Below are 18,523 nucleotides of genomic sequence, written 5' to 3'. Positions count from 1 at the left end.
GGCCCTACTTTTCTTACCTCAGCCATTTTCTTTTTTTCTTTTTTTGCCCCTACCAACAGCCCAACTCACCTTGCCTGACCTTACCTTGGTCACTTGACCCCGCGACGACCACGTCAAATCCCCCGCCAACCACGTGCAATTCTCTCCCATCCTTCCAACTCCCAACTGTCACTACCGAAAGAAAGAGAAGAAGGACACAGCCCCGAGAAAACGAAGATGTCGCTCTTTGGCAACTTCGACGTCGCGAAGCTGGCATCACAGCTGGGCAACTTTAAGATCCCCGACGATCCAGAGATCATCAACCAAGGTGAGTGAGCGAAATGTGATGTTCTGCGACAACCTCCCACCGCAATTCTGCCCTTCACCATATCGCAAGATCCCCACCCACCTCATCTCAAAAGCATCGCATCAACAAATCCTAACGACACATCACAGGCCACCAGGATTATGGATACAGCAACTACGGTTCCCACGGCTCAGGCTATGACGGCAGACCGCCAGCGGGTTATGCCGGCGGTCCGCAGAATGGCGCAGACGAGTACAAGCGCGAGCACCCCGCCGCCTTCGGCTCCAGCGACCCCACGCGCTCCGCCTACTCCGACCCCGTCTCCGAGGGGAGTGCCATGTCGTCCGTCGCCGCTGGCGTAGCTGCCAGCGCCGCCGGGGGTGCTTACGGTTCCGCGCCGCAGTATCCGTCTCCGCATCCCGGAAGGTATGGTGATTCCACATCATCTAGCCCGTATCCACAGCCGCAGCAGCAGCAACAAAGCTACGGGCGACCTCCCTCGCCGGGTTATGGAAGGCCCCCTTCACCTGGTTACGGCAGACCTCCCTCGCCGCGACTGCCAGAGGGATGGGTCAAGCGGTTTGACGACAACAGCAGACGGTGGTACTACATCAATCAAGCAACTGGCGCTTCTCAGTGGGAGGCGCCTGCGCCACCGCCGGCTATGTCTCCTCCGCCAATGTCACCGCCGGGCCATGGAGGGTATGGGGATGCCTCTCGATATGGTGGACATTCGCCGCAGCCGGGGTACTCGCCTCAACCTGGCTATGGAGGCCACTCACCACAGCCCGGCTACGGAGGTCCACCACCCCAACCGGGATACGGCGGACCCTCCCCCCAACCCAGTTACGGGGGTCACTCACCACAGCCCGGATACGGAGCCTATGGGGGCGGTGCGGCTGCGGCAGCTGCAGGAGCTGGAGCCGGGTACTACGCTGGACAGCAATACGGACAGGGTCAGCCCCATGGGTACGAGCAGCCTCAACAGTACGGCCAACCCCAGCAACCCCAGCAGTACGGTCAGCCCTATGGTCAACAGCCTCAACAGCAGTATGGACAGCAGTACGAACAGGGATACGGCAGTGAAGAGAAGAAGAAAAAGAAGAAGAGCGGCAACGGCAACATGTTCCTCGGCGTGGCCGGTGGTCTCGCGGTGGGTGCGCTGGGAGGCGCACTTATCGCCAATGCTCTAGGTAACGATCACTCACCCTCTCCGGGTCTCGCTCCGGAAGATTACTGAACGCCAAAACTGACAATTTCCACAGATTCCGACTCAGACTCTGAGCACCACGAGCATCACTACGAGCGCCGTTCATCATCTGGATCTGAGGACCATTATCGCGGCCGGGATGATAGTGATCGGGAGTCTGATAGGGAGGAGTATGGCGGCGACTACTACGATGATTAGGCTAATCGAGTACCGCCGTTTGGGCCCGAGTATGGCCCCCCGGTTATCTGGGTTGATGAAAATGGTCAGGTCTACGAGGGAGAGAGAGAAGAGCAGGGGATTCAGGAGCAGCCTCAGGAGCGTCCGGAGGATTATTGGGAGTATGGCGACGAGGACAACGTCGTGTACACCGGATATGGTGAAGTTGTCTACGGTGACGAGCAGGGTGCTGACGAGGCTCGCAACGACGATGACTATGCTGGCGGCACCTTTGATGAAAGCCACGGCGACGATGAATACGACTATGTTGGCTATTATGACGATGGCCATGGCGGCGATGGTTATGCTGATGACTACTATGATGACTAGGTTGGTTGAATGTGGAATTTTACTGGGGGTTGTCTTCCATCTAGAAGAATCACGTGGCGTTTCGCTGCTGAACAAATATTTTACGGATCCTTGGCCTTAGCAGATAGCACGAGAAGAGGTTCTTTCATCTCACTATGTGTGTACGTCTAGACCATAATGTTTATGCGGTAATCGGCTTGGTCGGGTGATATCACTCGGCCTTCGGATTCGTGAAGGCCAAAAGATAGAAGGGAGAGACTGACAGCTTGGAGATATGCGAGTCCAAAGCCACATTTGGACAAAAACCGGCTGAGTCTGTAGTTCCTGGTTCCTGGCACGCTCATTTCACTGCCGGCCTCGCTAGGATGTGAATGGCGCACGTTCTCCAAGATGGCCTGGGCCCTGGCCTGCACGTCTCGTAAGGATAACGGGCCATAAGGTAGCCCTTTCCTCAGTCTTCGTAGGCTGTAGCGTCCTGAGGCCTGGGCAGTAAGAAAGATAATTGACGGCTAGGATTCATCCTCCAGTGGGCTTATAATGCTCCGCAGGTCTTACTCCGCAGATTCTACTACGGATGCTTCGTCTGAGACTGGTTGTTGATAGAGAATATTGGCACGTTGAAAGACTCCGTAAACGACGGGACAATGCTCGCAGAGTCTAGTGCTGCGCGCTCTTTACAAATTATATCCAACTGATAGGGGGCGCGCGCCCTAAGCCGTGCGTCCCGTGGAATTGGATCGGACATCACTTGTAAAAAATATTACAGGGCTATGTTGCCTACCTTACGTAGTATGTTTATTGGGCAATACTCGCCCCGTCTCATAATATTCGAGCTGGGATGAACTTGTCAATTAGAGTTTGAACATCATGTGCCCCTCCAAGCCTCGTTGCGCGCGACTCAGTGGCGGAATTTCCCGTTGGTATTAGTTTCGGGTACACGGCTTCTCCGTTGTTGAAGATCGCCATTGAGTGATTATTGAAACTTATAGCTGGTCTTTACCTCTTTGTGTGCGCCTGCTTGTTTGAGGACTTTTCACTGGTTTTATAGTGCTGTCATTCTCTACCTCGTATTGTATATCCTGCCGCAAAATATCCCTCCAGCGACCCATTCTTGTACATAATTATCTACAGCAACCATGAAGTTCCACGTCGCTCTTTTCGTCAGCTTCCTCCCTTCGGTACTGGGTTGGTGGGTATGTTCATGCTCCTCTTAGACTTTGATCACTTTGGCGCGATATGATAGCTGATGAATAAGAATAGAACTGCAGACTTCCGGTTGGAGGTAACCTCGGTACTTGCCTTTGGGATGGTAACGCGAACTCCGTTCTGAGTTGTGGCCAGGTACAGTTCATTCTTCCACTTTTCGACATGACTATCGCCTTCCTTGAATAATTGAAATTGACGGGTTACTTGTTGTAATTATAGAACCATCCGTGTAAGACACTTGGAAATGGATGTATTCCTATCGGGTCAGGACTTGCGAACTGCTCATAGATAACTGGCGATTGTGTCATACCTATGTTCCGGCTACATTACTAGATTTTAAGATATCCTCGAGCCTTCCGGTGCTAGTAGCAACCTCGAATAATGATTCCTTGCCGGATAAACTTAAATCTCCTAAAATGATAGAACTACAACCTTTTAGACAATGTATACATGTGATCACTTGTGCCGGGCGCTCGAAGATACGACATTGCGAATCTGGCAGCAGGAGTTCGCTGCTCGCAGCCCCAAGAGCTAATGGAATCTTGTGTGCCAGCGAGTTGACTTGGTACAAATAGCTTATGCCTTTATCGTCGACTACCTATGAGTATCAATAGTAGCGGCCCAACCACGCCGCATGAGAAGTCTCTAGTCTTGAATAGGCTGTAGAAAACTGGCCATATGCCTCGCGATAGTAGTCGTCATTGATAGGCCAGAAAACCGCGACACTGGGCGTAGAAGAGCGTGGGCTCAGATCTGCAAAAGGGATTGAATAGACATGCGCTGGAACTTTTGGCAGGAGCTTCTTCTTCCTTGGACAAAAGATGAACTGAGGTGAAGACAGGTAAGCCGCATATTTGTTTCTCACATTTGTGAGAACTCGTAGGCGCATAGAGTACGGTGCGCTTGAGTCCAACATCGAAGTGAGAGGGCTAGAATTTCTATACAAACTAGAATATTAATTAGCCAAGACAAACTATCGAATAACCTCTGGTAAGATCTCACTTCAGCGATACCCTGCTACGCTTCTTTAGGCAGCTGCCCTCTGTCAGCTCAGGTTCCGGAAACAACAGCGAAGATGTCAGCAAGACATGCAGTCTTTCATCCCACAAACAATCCATCTATCGAACTCCTTATACATAGGTTGTTAAGAGTCAAGTATATAAGTTGTGTCTCCCGTTGTTAGTCAGTCCATTTGATGTGGTGGCCCAAGAGCAAACTGCCAGATTCTCGGCAAAAGACACTATCCTTCGCAAATATGCCATTATCCATCTCATCGCGAAAAGGGCAGCGTGCTCCAGCAAAAGCTGCTCTGTGGCTCCTTGGGGCAGTGCTTTTCTCGCCTTCTAATTCTCTTACGCTGAGGCAGACTGCTGAGCCCCCTACGAAGCTTCCAAAATAGGCCACGACGAACGATCTTCGCCACCGACCAGCTCTTGGTAAGATAACTTCTTACAACAGCGCTGGTAGCTACCTGTTTTCCCACTGCTAATCTTTTTTGAAGGCTTTAATAACAATGGTTGCTACAATGTGCCTGCTATCGGCTGCGACAAGCGTGTTGCTGAGGGTTTATACGAAGGTAGTGGCGAGTGGTAAGGCTGCCACGACGAGGCCGATCTTGACAACTCCAACGTCTAGTCCAGGCAACCCTCCGCGCCGGACAGCTAGAGGATCCCGGTCTTCCTGGTTTATTCTTGCTCCATCTGAATTTCACCAAAAAATTGCGTCTTTCTTTCAAGCGAAGTTGGATATATTCTGAACTTTAAGACCTTCAAGCGAGAGTGCTCGCAGGCACTAAGCAAACAAGTCCTGATATATCCGAAAAGCGTCAATCACTGCAGCTTTCTTAGTCTCATGTCGTCGTATATGATGACAGCATCGAGGAGAGTCTGCGCTCCCAAGGCGCTAAAGTGAAAAAGTAATTAGCACATCAACTCCTCCGTGTTGGAAACTCCATGACTTACCAATCCTCCGGGCTACAGTACTCTTCTGGATGATGACTGACTCCATCTTTGCAAGGCACAAATATCATCGTCGTCGGACAATGTCTGCTGGTATTGACACTATCGTGCGTCGCGCCGCTTGTCATGCGAAGCCAGCCATCATGACCTACGATACCATTCGCCGCCGTTTCGACGGCCCATACGCAATCCTCATCAAAGGTGGTTGCAGACGAATCCACATCGATGTTCCAGCTCAGCTCCACACCGTTCTCGCGAGAGACTCCCTGGAAGAAAACGAGACATTGTTCTTGAACCTCGGAGATGACGTCGTCGTCCGGATGGCGAATATCCAGTGTGAACGTTGCCCGTGAAGCAACTGTGTTGGTCGATGATTCCGGAGGGACTTTGATGATTCCTGTGGTCACGAAAGCTCCGGATTTCTGTGCTAGCTCATTCGAAGTCGCAATCATCTTCGCCGCAGCTAAAAGGGGATCTTTCCTTGCCGAATAAGGAGTTGTACCTGAGTGAGCACTCCGGCCGACAACGGTGAATGTGAGCCATCTGCAGGCTTGCACACCTCGAACGACCCCGATCTTCCTCCCTCTGGATTCCAGCAAAGGACCTTGTTCAATATGGAGTTCAAAGTGTGCGCCTATAGAGTAACCTTGAGTTGCTGAACACTGAATCTCCCCTAGGTATCCGTGTCTATGGAGTTCCGACTTCATGGTGATAGAGGAATTTGACACGTCTCTCAGATCCCAAGCGGTTTGAATTGGTATTTCTCCAGCCCAAACTTTGGAGGAGACTGTAGTGCCCGGAAACCTGGCGCCTTCTTCACTGAGAGCAAGTCAGCGAAACTCATAACCTGATCGGATGGAAGCTAATATCGCGTACTTTGTCCAGTTGATAACTCCAATATCAAAGTTACAGTGATAGCCATTCTCTTTCATCGTTCTTAATGCTTCGATACCGGCAACGACACCTAGTATACCATCATATCTACCGCCTTGGGGTTGGGTATCTAAGTGGCTGCCCATTGCAGTCATGGGCAGAGTCGACCCTAGCGACCCTCTTTGCCTAGCAAAAATGTTGCCCATCTGATCAACTTTGACATCGCAGCCTAGTTTTTGTGTCTCTTCCACGAACCATCGTCTCGCCGCGGCATCTTCATCTGAGAGAGTCAGCCGGGCCATGCCAGTTTCAATCGGAGCTCTGGTGAATTGTCAGCAACTTGAGAAGCTCTTTCGGGAAGGAACGATGCTGACCTGCCATATCGATGAGCTGCTCCCCATTGACACGTATGGTGGATAGTTTCTTGAAGACGATCGGAGTTGATTTTGAGACCTGAGAGACCTTGGGAAAAGGTTGACGACCGGCGCACGAAACGAATTGACCGAAGCGCTGACGGTCTTCTTGGAAGCATTCTGTCAGATTACTTGGTATCTAACTTTATCATTTGATATAAACTGTAAACGAATGATGCCATTTCGAGGTTGTCCGACGAGTATTGGGCTGCCACTCGGGCAAAAGCCGTTATCTCGGAAGCAGTGCCGACAATCGGAATGAGGGGTAAGTATCATGACCCCTGGCAGTGGATTTCGGTGACAACTTCACCGATACAAGATCAGACATTGAGCAATGACCAAATTCGCAGAGTCTTCGAGTCCATCTTTCCAATTCTTCGAAAAAGTCGGCCTGCCTTGCCGACGTAATAATTATTGGTGGCCCAAGAAACATGGAAGCTCCTAACTTTTGGAAAGCATAATTTACTCCGAGGTCTGACATGCACTGTGAAACCACATTTTGATAGAATGTATGCATTGATGGATGATACCTTTTACAGATCTTAGAGTTGATGGATCTGTAGTTGCGAGGGCAGAATGTGCACTTTTATCTTTAAATCAAGTAGCCGGGTGTTTGCCTTTGCCTTTGCATGTGGATGAGGCCTTCTTTACCTCTAGCTTAGATTAGGGCTCCGAACAGCCCATCTTGATGGGCTATCTTAATGGACTATCTTGAACAGACGGTTAACAAAATCAAGCCAATTGAGTCAGGTGGGTGACCAAGCTCAGTCGACCAGATTCTTTTTCCTTGGCTCAATGCGTCAAAAATCAAAAAACGAATTTCATCCGCGTGATGCATCCGCCGGTAATCGAAACCGGGTCCCTTGCTAATCCGATTTGGAATGGAAGGCAAGGATGATAACCACTACACTACAGATGCGGATGTGATGATGCTCAACACACGATTTTTGAAATCTATGTACCAATTTATTTCCCGGCAACCGCTGAAATGCATCTCACGAGCGGCTGTATGCAGCAGTTGCAAATTTGGATTGTTGTTGTCTACGAGACTATCCATTATAGCACCGAATCGCGTCAAAACGGACGCGTTTTTGATGTCTTCGTCCAGTTTTAGCTCCAAAGTGCGCTCTTTGCCGATGTATCTACATGAAAGGTTAGTGGCCTATAAGTCATCGTTAGGCCATCTTAGCACAAAACTGAAGAATTAATCTCGGAGTTTTCTCAGTCGGGAAATGAAATACCAGATGATAGTGCTCGACGATTTTGCTTATTGAGGATCCTTGGCGCTTAGGCAGACATGGCCATAGCCTCTGGTTATTGGTGATCGCTTACCACAGCCTGACATCCCTCCGAAACTTAACCCCATCACAACTTACGACAACGACTGTTAGTCCGAAGGCACTCAAGTTGGCGCATCAGAACAAGCCAATACCTGCAACATGGGCCTGACGGATACGCCTCCACCTCATGTTCCCTCATGGGTCGTGCCAGCTTCCGGCGCCCTTCTCATCACAGGCGCCATTTCCTGGGATATGTGCTACGTCCTCATGTCCATCCGCTCTCACAGAACGAAGTCATACGGCATGCCCCTCCTCGCTCTCGCCCTGAATCTCTCCTGGGAACTCATCTACGCAGCTCGCGTCGCCGAACACCCTCTCGAACGTCTCGGCTTCCTTGTCTGGCTCCTCCTCGACGTACCGCTCGTCTACACGACTCTGAAGAATGCGAAACACGAGTGGCGTCATTCGCCGCTTGTCGCAGAGAATATCGGCGCTGTACTTACGGCCATGGTTGCCCTTGGCTGCGCAGCGAACTACGCTGTCGCTGACTGGTGGCTTTCGGCGCCCGGTACCGGGTTCGGAGACAAGAGTGGCAAGTGGTGGGCCGGACGGGAGGGGTTCGACTGTACGGAGCTCGCGTTCTGGACGGCTGGTCTGGCACAGCTCGCCCTTGGGACTGGGTGTCTTGCCATGTTGCTCGTCAGGGGTCACTCTGGGGGCACAAGTTATGCGATCTGGTGAGTGATTCCCGGTTGTCTCCTTCGCGTTCTTTGCCGCATTCGATCGGTGAGCGGATTGCTTTCTCTCGCCGGATGAGAGAACTTCCAAAAGTGATAAGGGTAAAAGGCGTGTTGGGTCACGATACCTCACTGTGTGCCGTGTTTGCGTCCTCTTCCCTGTCATCGGTGTGTGATATCCTCACAGCCGTTTCCTCTCATTGCTATCCATCCTCAGAACGTGTCATCTTGACGCGTACTGATGCCACCCAAACGACCTTATCCGTAGGTCGTGAGTTCGAATGTTGTGCCGCTGGAGTTGCTCCGATGTGTGGGGTCTCCTTCCCGGTTCTCGTTCTCGCCGTTCTTCTCATTCAGTCGTATTTGGGCGGTCATGTTTGCTCAGTCAGGACAAGCGCCCGCCGCATTCAGTGAGAGGGGGGTTCGGGTCATATGAGCAGACATCTTATGCTGATCCTTTGTTCGACAGGTTCTGCAGGGCACTTGGTACCCTTACCGGCTGGATCGGATCGACCAGTCTGCTTTGGTGGTATTGGCCAGAGGCTCATGGTTTCTTCGTCAACCCCATGGGCATCTTCCTCATGACGACTTGCTTGGCTTGCGACACTGCGTATCCGTTCACTCTTGCCGTAGTGCGGAGAAGTGAGCGAGTCCTCTCGGACGGCAGGCTTGTTTCTGGAATATCGGTCAAGCAGTCAGCCGCACCAATAGTGAAGAAAAGGCTATGATTCCGGGAATAACATGGAGGAGCACCATCCTCGCCGATGAAGAGTTTTGGCCCGGGTTGCCGGCAAGCAGCATCACTTATTCATCGTTTCCCACTCTCCTAGACTAGGGCCCCTTGAATGAGACAACGATAGAACTTTGGTAGAACCGTAGAAACCTGAAGATGGCCTGGTGAGGTTCGAGACCCCTACCGACCGAGGTAGCGTCGGCCGCCGAGACTCCAGACACCCATTATCTGTCACCGATGCGGATCTACTGGCCGGCTTAAAGACCTCGAGGAGTACCAACAACATCGTGTGTGCCACGTAACGCAAGACCCAGGGTCCTGGAAACTGGCTCAACCACGATTGGAGGAAACCAAGATATGACGGCTTGGCCGTGAGGAGAAAGTTGAGGAGGCTGCAACGGAGTGCGGAAACTGTGGGATTGAAGCAGGGATCTTTGCGTTTTGGTGGCTGTATGATAATAAATTTGATCGTCGGTTGTTGGACGCTTGCTTTGTTGGTTGTTGGTTGGCGGCACTGACATGAGATGAGCGGGACGATAGCCGTATTAAGACGATGACCGCAGCGGAACGAGGTAACATCGGGGAGTCGGCCAAAGGGCCGAACCTTTTTACAAGCAGACAGTAAGTCGCAAGATTCCCTCAATTTCATGTTTCTCCTGATCGCCAAAGATTCCCGTCTCCCCTGGATCGTGTCAGCATCGTGATCTCGTCGGAGTATTAGTTAGAACATGCATCAAGTTACCCAGCAAGCTACCTTGCAGGCATGTGCATGCATGTATCCACATCTAAGAGAATATGACGGTGTGTTCGTACGATGAATGCAGCAACGTGGGATGCAGAGTTGTCAAGCCTGCAGGAGGACTAGAGCATCACAGACAGAGCCTTGCAACGAGCCACCTGCGAAGCACTCCTATCACATTACACAAGCTAGCTATCATAAAACGCATCGAATCAAGTGGTTTTCGTGGCACAGTTATGCAAGGATCTTCCGGACTTCTGTCGTCCTGCTCGTCGACACAGCCAACAGGACACCACGCAACTAAGTATCACGGCAGTATTCGATGCCAAGTGGCCGAGGAGCAAGTACCCAATGAGTCAATCTCGTGATGCCATTTCCGCCGGTATGCCGTTGATATCTGGGGATGATAGGTCGGATTGATTTGCATGTTTTGTATACGTATCTACTTTTACCATGTCCGCTTCGAATAAATTTCCATTCTGACGACTTCGTGTACTTTTCTGGTCTGAAGCCGGGGACATAGCCTAAAAGGTAGGGGTGTTGGGATAGAAATGGTCAACCAAACCGAGTTTGCAGTTCTCAAATATCACCGGGCGGCAATCCCAGCTAAAGAGGAGAGGAATCCGCCTCCCGGATCTCATTGATTAAGGCATCCCAGATGTTCGAACGGCCTCAGCGAGGAAGTGGAGCCAACTCAAGGTTGTATTGGTTGACCGAAGTGGAATTAACTAAAGCTACGAATTCCCGTTGGTGGAATGCCGTAGCTACATACTAAGCCACGTGGAATAGGGCGTCGGAACGACGTTGGTCTTGCTCTTCCGAGAAGTTGTCTTCTTTACACTATTTCTGTACCCCCGATGCCGTTGGCGGAGCGGGATGTGGTTCCATTTCGGCCCCAGGTTCCAGGGCTTGGATGTGCCGGCCGGTCCGGCACGCCGTCCGGGCAAAGTTTACTTTTCGGCTACGAGGCAGGCTGCAAGTTTGGAGTTTCATGGTAGTCCCAGTCTGGACAAACGGTAACAAGACCCCATTGAAGCTACGGACCCATATACTGAAAGCACTGGTAGCTGACTCCGGGCTGTCGGCCCTTTCCCATGAGGCAGGAGTAATCGAAGTCGGCGAGAGTGAGGTAGAACCTGAATATCTGATAGGTATACCATATACCCTTGTCCATTGTTCCTGAGCACTGTGCAAGATCATGATACCTGGGTTGTACGGATACTCTGCAAGTACGAGTACATGTGTTTGTAGCCAGTGGCCCCCCCCTCTAGTATATCTGTACGGATGTGTCAAAGATAGGAGCAGTCTGGCAGGGCTGGAGGACCCAGTATGGCCCTTTTCTCCCTTCAATCTGGGAAGTGGAGGCTGTGGCAATGGGCATATCCGTATGCATAGACAAGTGGCGGGATTGACGCCCAAACACCCACCCAAAACGTGCAAACTCTATATGTAGCACTTTGGCCGGAGCTCGTCACATGAGCAATGACACCTGCGAGTCGCTCTGCGGAGACCATTTCTCGAATGCAACGAGAGACTCGTTGTTTGTTCCCGTTGCATTCGGTGCGGTCTCGACGTTCACGGCCCCCCTAGCAGAGTAGGCAGGATCAGCATATTGGACAGGGTGCTCTGGGCGGGTCGAACGGGGGTTTTGAGTCACATCAGCGGTGTTCAGGACCCTCCTGACAGCTGCAAGACATCAATTCAGGGCAGATATGGCCCCTAAAGCGGTCGTTGATGACCAGGGGTACTGGAGGTCATGGCGCTTCGGCGACGGAGAGCAGTGGTCGAGGTCTCGAGAATGAGGGGTCCTATGAAGCAGGATTAGTTACGCTCGGGCGTTGGAGATGAAATGAGCATTGAGCGGGAGTCCCCGACTGTCGGCCAGTCGAGCCGCGGTGGATTGCTGTCAGTGTCGAGTCCACTCGTATCGACTGCCCTGGCATGCCTGGATTAGATTCATGAGAGAACGCAAAAGTTCCTGCCGGGCAATACGCAGTAGGATCCGTAGGGTTTGAGGAGATTTGCTCGCTGGGCAGGGATGAGAATTGGCTTGCCTGAATTCGCAGACTGTGTGACTGTCAGAGCATTCAGTTGATGCCTGGTGATGGGCTGAGGCAGAGCAGACGGTGCCAGTAGATTACTGAGCGGTCGGTGCAGCTCTGGACGGAATTGATCCAACAGAGCAAGATGCCATTTGTGCATCATGCTGAGATGCATCTTATGTACGGAATATAGCCTCCCCAACTCGGAGATTCCCAGGGGCATTGCATCGCCCTAATACTAATGTCTTTACACGTACGGATACTCTCCTCCCATCACATGGAAAGAGTGTTCGGCCTCACCGCCAGCCAGACACTCTTCCTTACCGCCTGGGCGTCGACTGGAAGGGCACGCGGCAGTCGAATTGCTCATTTTCCAAGTTCGACACGTCATCTCCCTCACCGACTACCACCGACTGCGTTACTGGCGGAATGCCGATCTCCATGCTTCAGCAATTGCTGCGCCATTCCAAGGGTCGAACACCAACCGCAATAGACAGGTGCTCATGAATGGGCAGAAGTATGTGGATAGTTGTACACACAGAACCATTTATACGTACGTATGCAGATACGAATACTTGGTATTGATAACCTTCAGCTGTCGTTGTGGAGCAATGAGAGAACAATGTAAGAGCCCCTAGCATTCCCGTTTGTCAATTGAACCGTTTCCTCGCTGCCAGCATCGCCGGATGAGCCACCGTGCGCTTGTCAGAATTCTAAATCCTCCCGGGGATTGATCCTTGTTTGGAGGCTATGATTGACACTCGCCCTGGACGGACTAATCAAGTTATGAAGCAAACAAAGTACAGCTACATAGTACCTGAGGGCACGTGTTGTTGTCCGTTTATGGACGTTGTAAGAATACCTAGGTATGTTTGCATAACAGAGTCAACATAGTGGCCGAGCTACAGTGACATGTACGTTGACGGTCCCGTGCCCGCTGTCGTTGGTACTAAGGCCTGCCCGGCTCAAATTACGGTGGGATGGCCAGGCTGCGCTGGATACTTACCTGCACTGCTGCAGAACTATATTCGTCGATACGCGGCGGAGTGCGGGCTTTCGGGCATAGGCACGACATAAGTTGGGTGACGGAGTATGGAAGACTGTTGTCGTCTCTCCGAAGGTCTTGAACTCGCAGAGCCGCCATCAGGCTACGCATGGGAGGGTTATTTTTTGGGAGGGTGTGAAGAGCTGGCTTCGTCACTCCTGGAATTGGTGTAGCACAGATTTGGATTTAGCCGGCATGAATGAGTATGGCCAGCAGCCCCCAAGTTAACATTCACCCGGACCAGCAGAAGTACACCCTACCTGGTCTAGCTTGTCTAACATCTGGATGGTTTGGAGCAGCCGGAACTTAGAAGTTTGAGGGACGACTCGGTGAGCAAGCTTTCATGTTGCCTTCGGAAACCCTCCACGGTCCCCTGCTGCCCCTCAACAAGAATCCTTCGATAAGTCCTTCAGACCGATACACTGCTGGTGTCAACCTAGGCTTCACGGAGTCTCGGTCGTTAAGTCCCTCTAAAGAAGGTCCCATATGGCCTTGCAATTCATACCAACCCCTAAGAAGCCGGAGGCCGGGGACAGGATGAGGATGAAAATTTCTATTCCGTCACCAGCAACAAGGTATCCCATCCTGTCGCATCTGTCGGCAACCAGGGTACCGTAGCCCCCAATAGAAATGGGGCTTCCGAGGCGTTCTGAATGCCAATTTTCCATTAAACGTTTTGTCTGCAACACTGCGCGACGGGAAGGCTCGGGATGTGGCTGTCGCTGGCGGCATGCGGCCCATCTCGCTCATCACTCTGGGATTTGAAATAGTATCCGCAGGTCGGATAATTAACACCGCATCGCCCGCTGACAATTCAGCAACGGTGGAGACCTGGGGTTCGGAGGCAACAGACCGTTGAGGAAGCTCGGCACGACGACAATATGACGAAGGGCCGATCAACCAGCTCGGGACCGTCGTTCTCCAGTCAGAACATCTGCGGGGGGTTGTAGTCTTGGAGATTCTGATAGAGCCTTGCCATCTAATAAGCGGTCTGTAAGGATTGGCCATAGAGATCCCGTCTCGAGTCGGAGGCAAGCTTGAACCAAACTACATCTCAAATACACAGTGATACAGGTGCTTCAAAGGCCCCGCACCGGTCAATCAAACGAGTGCTCGGTAGGAGGGGAGGGGGGAGAGTGAGGGGGGAACGAAGCCCAGGGATGTCGATGAGTGAGTGTCCGGCCCAGAAAGCTTGCCCGTCGCATGCTTTTCGGGGGTGGCTTGCTGGTTTGCATTTTGGCCTTGATGGCGCAGCCAAAGTCAATCAGGTGACGGGCAACCTCGAGAGTCGTTTCAATGGGGAGGATCCCGCGCAAACCACCAAATGCAGAGTCCCGGCATCAGACGCGCCGAAACCAGTCGAGTTGTCCAAGGACCATCCTACACTCTCTTCCTTGGCAGATGGTTATCATAGCCCGGCCAGAGGAAAGATGCTGTCACGACATGCCACTCAAACGATATCGACCTAGCACCGCCTAACCTTATCACAATTATCTTCAGCAGCTAGGCGCATCCGGAGACGCTCTGTTCGTCTAGGGGTGTTTTACCATTCAAGAAGGTGACAAGATGGCTAGTGACGGCAGATTAGCACCCATCAGATCTACTAGGGGATATGATATGTGACAAGCGTAACGGGCAAGCAGACCACCATGGGGGAGGCAGAGAGTGAGGGGGGGCAGATGCGACGTTTTCGGCCTGTGAGGGAAACCCCTCGAGCCCTTCACCGGTTGCACACCTGATCAAGTTGCCATAGCCTATGACTGAGAGACAAACTCTTTTCCACGGCCCAAGCATCCAAGTGCAGGATGACATCCCTGGAATTTACGAACAGAATAACTCATCATCCCGGGTTACTCAATTGCTTGCGTGTTTGCGAGCTTGCGACATGGAAGCTTTTCGTCTGTTGGGCCTGTATCCGTACCGGTCAATTTCTGACGAGAAGATGACAGTCTCACCCCGGCATCTCATCTTACTTTAACTGCCGCTGTGACGTGAATGTGGGATGGGATGCAACGGCCCTGTCCGTCCAATGGCCATAGCTCCATGCAGCAGCGCATTCTACAGGGAAAGGGTGTGAAGAGCTTCAGCACTGAAAGTCAGTTTCCTCACCTCAACCGGCGGCGGAAACCGAGCGTCGAGTACAGGTACACAGCAGGCCCAGGTATCTTGAGTAACACTCTGCCCATTTCTGAACCCCACGATATCCGGTAGTGCTTGACTGCTACGTGAGCTCGTGTGCTTGGAAATACACGAAAGGTGTATTCTACCCAAGCTTTCGGCGAGGGCGTCACTAGCCTTTGCCCTACATAGGTACAATGCACTGATGATCCGGCGCGAATGCAATCAAAATGCGGGCTGAAGAACAGACCAACCGCTGCGAAAGTACTCTGTACGGCTAGCCCTACAATGATGGCAAACATCCGTTTTTAGCCCACCCTTCTCATTTACCCCGGGGCCAAAGATGCCTCATGACGACCGAGGTGCAGGATGAGAAAAGCCGCTTGCTTGCTGCAACGCGCAGCTTCTTTGACACCCGCATGCTGCTTGACAACGGATTTATCCAGCGTAGCCGGCTTGGCGTCGAAGCCGTTTGCAATTGACGCAGAGAGTGACAGACTGAGAGGGGAAGGAAAAAGATCCACAGCTTCACCGGTCACCCAAGTTGAGCAGGTTGCGATATTGATCGCCTGGCGTGGCAGCTGGAGCTTGGGCTAGGCTAGATTGCCATGTGGTTCGTTTCTGCGGGCTACGCCGGACGGCGCCGTTGGGCCAACCGAGGAAGCCTTTCATTGCCAATGTCGCTTGGCTGAACGCCGTTAGAGTGGCCAGAACCAGCGCGTGCTGCCAGAAGTTCTCAACCCATCTAGACGAAGCAGGCCGAGTATTTTGTACAGTTCGGAGAGGCCACCGGACATCGGGTCGAAACGTGTGTGAGTGTTAATGCCCCATCGTCATGAGCAGCATGGGGATTGTCTCACTCATCAGGCTTACTCTTACACTCACTTTCGTACTCACAATGAGTGAGTGAGTGAGCTTGTTGTACAACAAACAAATTCTCACCCCTCAAGAACATCTCACTTATCCCACACAGGCACGCGCGCGCCTCATGTGTACATCGAATAGGCGATGTGCCATGCCAACGCCCAAGACATCTTCGAACGCCTTGCGCCAAACGCCTCGCGGCTCATAAGACAAATTGATGAGAGCGCCAGAGACAGCATACAGTGTCGCACAGCGCCCAAAAGGTACGCCAATGAGCGGCTCGCCGTGCCTGATGTGGTCTCGCGTCTGCCTCGCAGCGCATCATCAAATGTATCCGTGCAGGTAGCCAGATATATCATCATCGTATCTGTAATGCTCCTGCTCTCCTGTACAGTTGCGCTGGACAGTGCCCGACCCTGTTTTCTCTCATCAGCTGAGCTGCGATGCAATGCACGGCATCCCAACTGCCAGCAACCGTGTCTCCCTAGACAAATTAGAGGGAGCCGTGTACATGGTCCTGTGTGCCCAACTTGACTTCTAGCACAGAATCGCCACTGTTCACTTACACCCCACGACGCAAACCTCACCTCGCACCATTCATCAATATCGTTGATGGGGGCAGCGCGCGGGAGGCACGTCGAAACACCTTCAGATGACCATCTGGTATCCCCGTCGTGCACACTAACTGCCACTAACCCCCACCCCCTCCCTCTCCCTTCTTGATCCCACGTTCTCCCACGTTGGGCAGGTCAAGCTGTTCCAAGTTCCGAACCTCCAAAGACAACCACCACCACGCTACTGCTCGAGAACAGCGTGGTGGCTTGCGGGACCCAAAGAATGCCCAAATACGTGCCATGAGCCAACCTGGATATGGCATCTATAGACGGGGGGGGGGCTTCTTTTCTCTGACGGTATCGACAAATCTGAAGGGTTCCACGAAACGTTCTCTCACCCCAGCACCCCGTCTGATGCCGTGGGAGTCGCTCCTTCGTCCGGCACCCTTGTACTTCCAATCGTTCTTCACCTGATCCCTCACCGAGGACTTCTAGTCTGTAATATCGGTCAGTCCAGAGTGGGCGGCATCGGGCCGCAAAGGGATGGCTGACGGCCGTCAGCGTCCAGTCTTGTTTGCGTATGTGTGTGTGCCATTGATTCCATCACCACCCGCTCAAACGAAAACTACCCGCCGCTTGTTTCTTAGCAACCCAAAACTCGAGCGTTTGCTCCTGGTCATGGTCAAACGCAGGCTTGCACAGCGCAGCAAAACCCAAGATTGCCCGACATCACCAGCTCGCCATCCTGATCCCCTATCACCTGTCTCATTTCCCACCAGTCCCATTGTCCATAAGTTCGGTCTGCATTTCTCACGCTTTGCCCGGCAGACCTCGTAACCGACGACCAACGAGAGGACGGCGGGCCACCGCACTGCAGCTTCACCGGTCAATCCTCCTCGCGCGTACGTGCCTCCCTCCCCTTGCACACACATGTAGACAGACAGACATACACTCACACACCCTCTCTCTCTGTTCCCTCCCACACGTTACAGCACTAAGCACATCAAGCACAAACCCTGTGACGTGTGTGTACTTCGTAGTGGTCGAACTAACAGAAAGACCCCCCTCTCCACTCTTCTCTGTCAAGCCCTGTCGTGTCTCGCCTTGCAATGAATGGCCCATGAAGTACCTATTAGTCCAGTCCCACTCCTCAATCATCCCCTCATAATTAGCACGCTTTTTTTTCACGAACCATGTAACCCTCGTTGCGTGTACCCAAAGCGGTAGAATTTGCCCAGTCCTAGTTGCTCGGTATATGGAGGCCCTGTTTTGCTCTAGTTTCTCTGTGGTCCGGATGTTTTTGGCCTTGTCATCTCACCTTCAAGGATGTATCTGAAGAGGTAGGTAGGGCCATGGAGAGTCACTCTGGGTGGGATGGATGAAATGTGTCAGTTGTGCATGTATGTCTGTGTACGTGCGGGGGATATGATGAACAAGGCGGTTGGACGCTGCAGAATCATCAATGTCGGCTACTGCACGCACTTTGAACCTTTTCCCGCGCTTTCTTCCGTAGTGTGTAATCCTCAGAAAGTATCACGGAAACCCACATTCTGCGAGGTGCGAAGCCGCGACTTTGGGAAGCATTTAAGGCACATGAGCACGAGAGACAGGCACTTTCGCTCAAAAGGGCAAAGGCTTGACGAGGAAACACGCAATCAGTGTTAAGTAGGTATCTAAGTTTTCTCAATTCTCTTTTCTGGTATCAGCGCTACTGCGCCGTTTGTGCTGTACTGCCAAAGTGCATCCATCTGTTTGGTGAAAAAGTGTGACGAGGTGTTGGTGGGTATGTTAAGTATAGGAAAAGTTGTTTGCGGTCATCTCCCTCTACACCACCACATAAGATGGTGATGGGTGTAGGGAAATCCAAGACGCCCATAAGCAAAATAACTAAAAAAGATGTGTATGCAAACTCCCGTTGACCAGTCCGCCGTGCGGTGACA

General features: G+C 52.1%; 5 protein-coding genes and 1 non-coding gene across 6 annotated transcripts; 4 read left to right on the top strand and 2 right to left on the bottom strand.

The window, feature by feature from the left end:
• Positions 1-216: 216 nt before the first annotated feature.
• Positions 217-2,042, top strand: BDP55DRAFT_734268 (uncharacterized protein; the record flags this gene model as incomplete). Its single annotated transcript, XM_060580188.1, has 4 exons — positions 217-307; positions 436-1,439; positions 1,552-1,641; positions 1,695-2,042. The coding sequence occupies 4 exons, from the start codon at positions 217-219 to the stop codon at positions 2,040-2,042; spliced, it is 1,533 nt and encodes a 510-aa protein (XP_060423040.1).
• A 2,511-nt stretch (positions 2,043-4,553) lies between these two features.
• BDP55DRAFT_401238 (uncharacterized protein) lies at positions 4,554-5,019 on the top strand. Its single transcript, XM_060567298.1, has one exon. It carries the CDS (start codon positions 4,741-4,743, stop codon positions 4,981-4,983), a length of 243 nt encoding a protein of 80 aa, XP_060423039.1. The 5' UTR covers positions 4,554-4,740; the 3' UTR covers positions 4,984-5,019.
• Positions 5,020-6,971, bottom strand: BDP55DRAFT_401237 (N-carbamoyl-L-amino acid hydrolase). Its single transcript, XM_060567297.1, has 4 exons — positions 6,433-6,971; positions 6,062-6,379; positions 5,189-6,004; positions 5,020-5,129 (listed from the first exon to the last, which is right to left on the bottom strand). The coding sequence occupies exons 1-4, from the start codon at positions 6,588-6,590 to the stop codon at positions 5,057-5,059; spliced, it is 1,365 nt and encodes a 454-aa protein (XP_060423038.1). The 5' UTR covers positions 6,591-6,971; the 3' UTR covers positions 5,020-5,056.
• Positions 6,972-7,304: 333 nt separating this feature from the next.
• On the bottom strand, positions 7,305-7,390 carry BDP55DRAFT_t321. The gene has a single exon. It is a non-coding gene; the product is annotated as a tRNA-Gly (tRNA).
• Positions 7,391-7,910: 520 nt separating this feature from the next.
• BDP55DRAFT_565501 (uncharacterized protein) lies at positions 7,911-9,216 on the top strand (the record flags this gene model as incomplete). The annotated part of the gene is made up of 2 exons (XM_060570428.1): positions 7,911-8,488; positions 8,958-9,216. 2 exons carry the CDS (start codon positions 7,911-7,913, stop codon positions 9,214-9,216), a joined length of 837 nt encoding a protein of 278 aa, XP_060423037.1.
• A 6,260-nt stretch (positions 9,217-15,476) lies between these two features.
• On the top strand, positions 15,477-15,983 carry BDP55DRAFT_683196 (uncharacterized protein). Its single transcript, XM_060576320.1, has one exon. The coding sequence runs from the start codon at positions 15,535-15,537 to the stop codon at positions 15,760-15,762; it is 228 nt and encodes a 75-aa protein (XP_060423036.1). The 5' UTR covers positions 15,477-15,534; the 3' UTR covers positions 15,763-15,983.
• The last annotated feature ends 2,540 nt before the right edge of the window (positions 15,984-18,523 follow it).

The sequence above is a fragment of the Colletotrichum godetiae genome, assembly GCF_030913485.1.
Source record: "Colletotrichum godetiae strain CBS 193.32 chromosome Unknown BDP55scaffold_76, whole genome shotgun sequence".
In the NCBI taxonomy this organism is placed as follows: Eukaryota; Fungi; Ascomycota; class Sordariomycetes; order Glomerellales; family Glomerellaceae; genus Colletotrichum; species Colletotrichum godetiae.
Note: the sequence above shows the minus strand (reverse complement) of the source record. Positions and strands in the feature narration are given on the sequence as shown.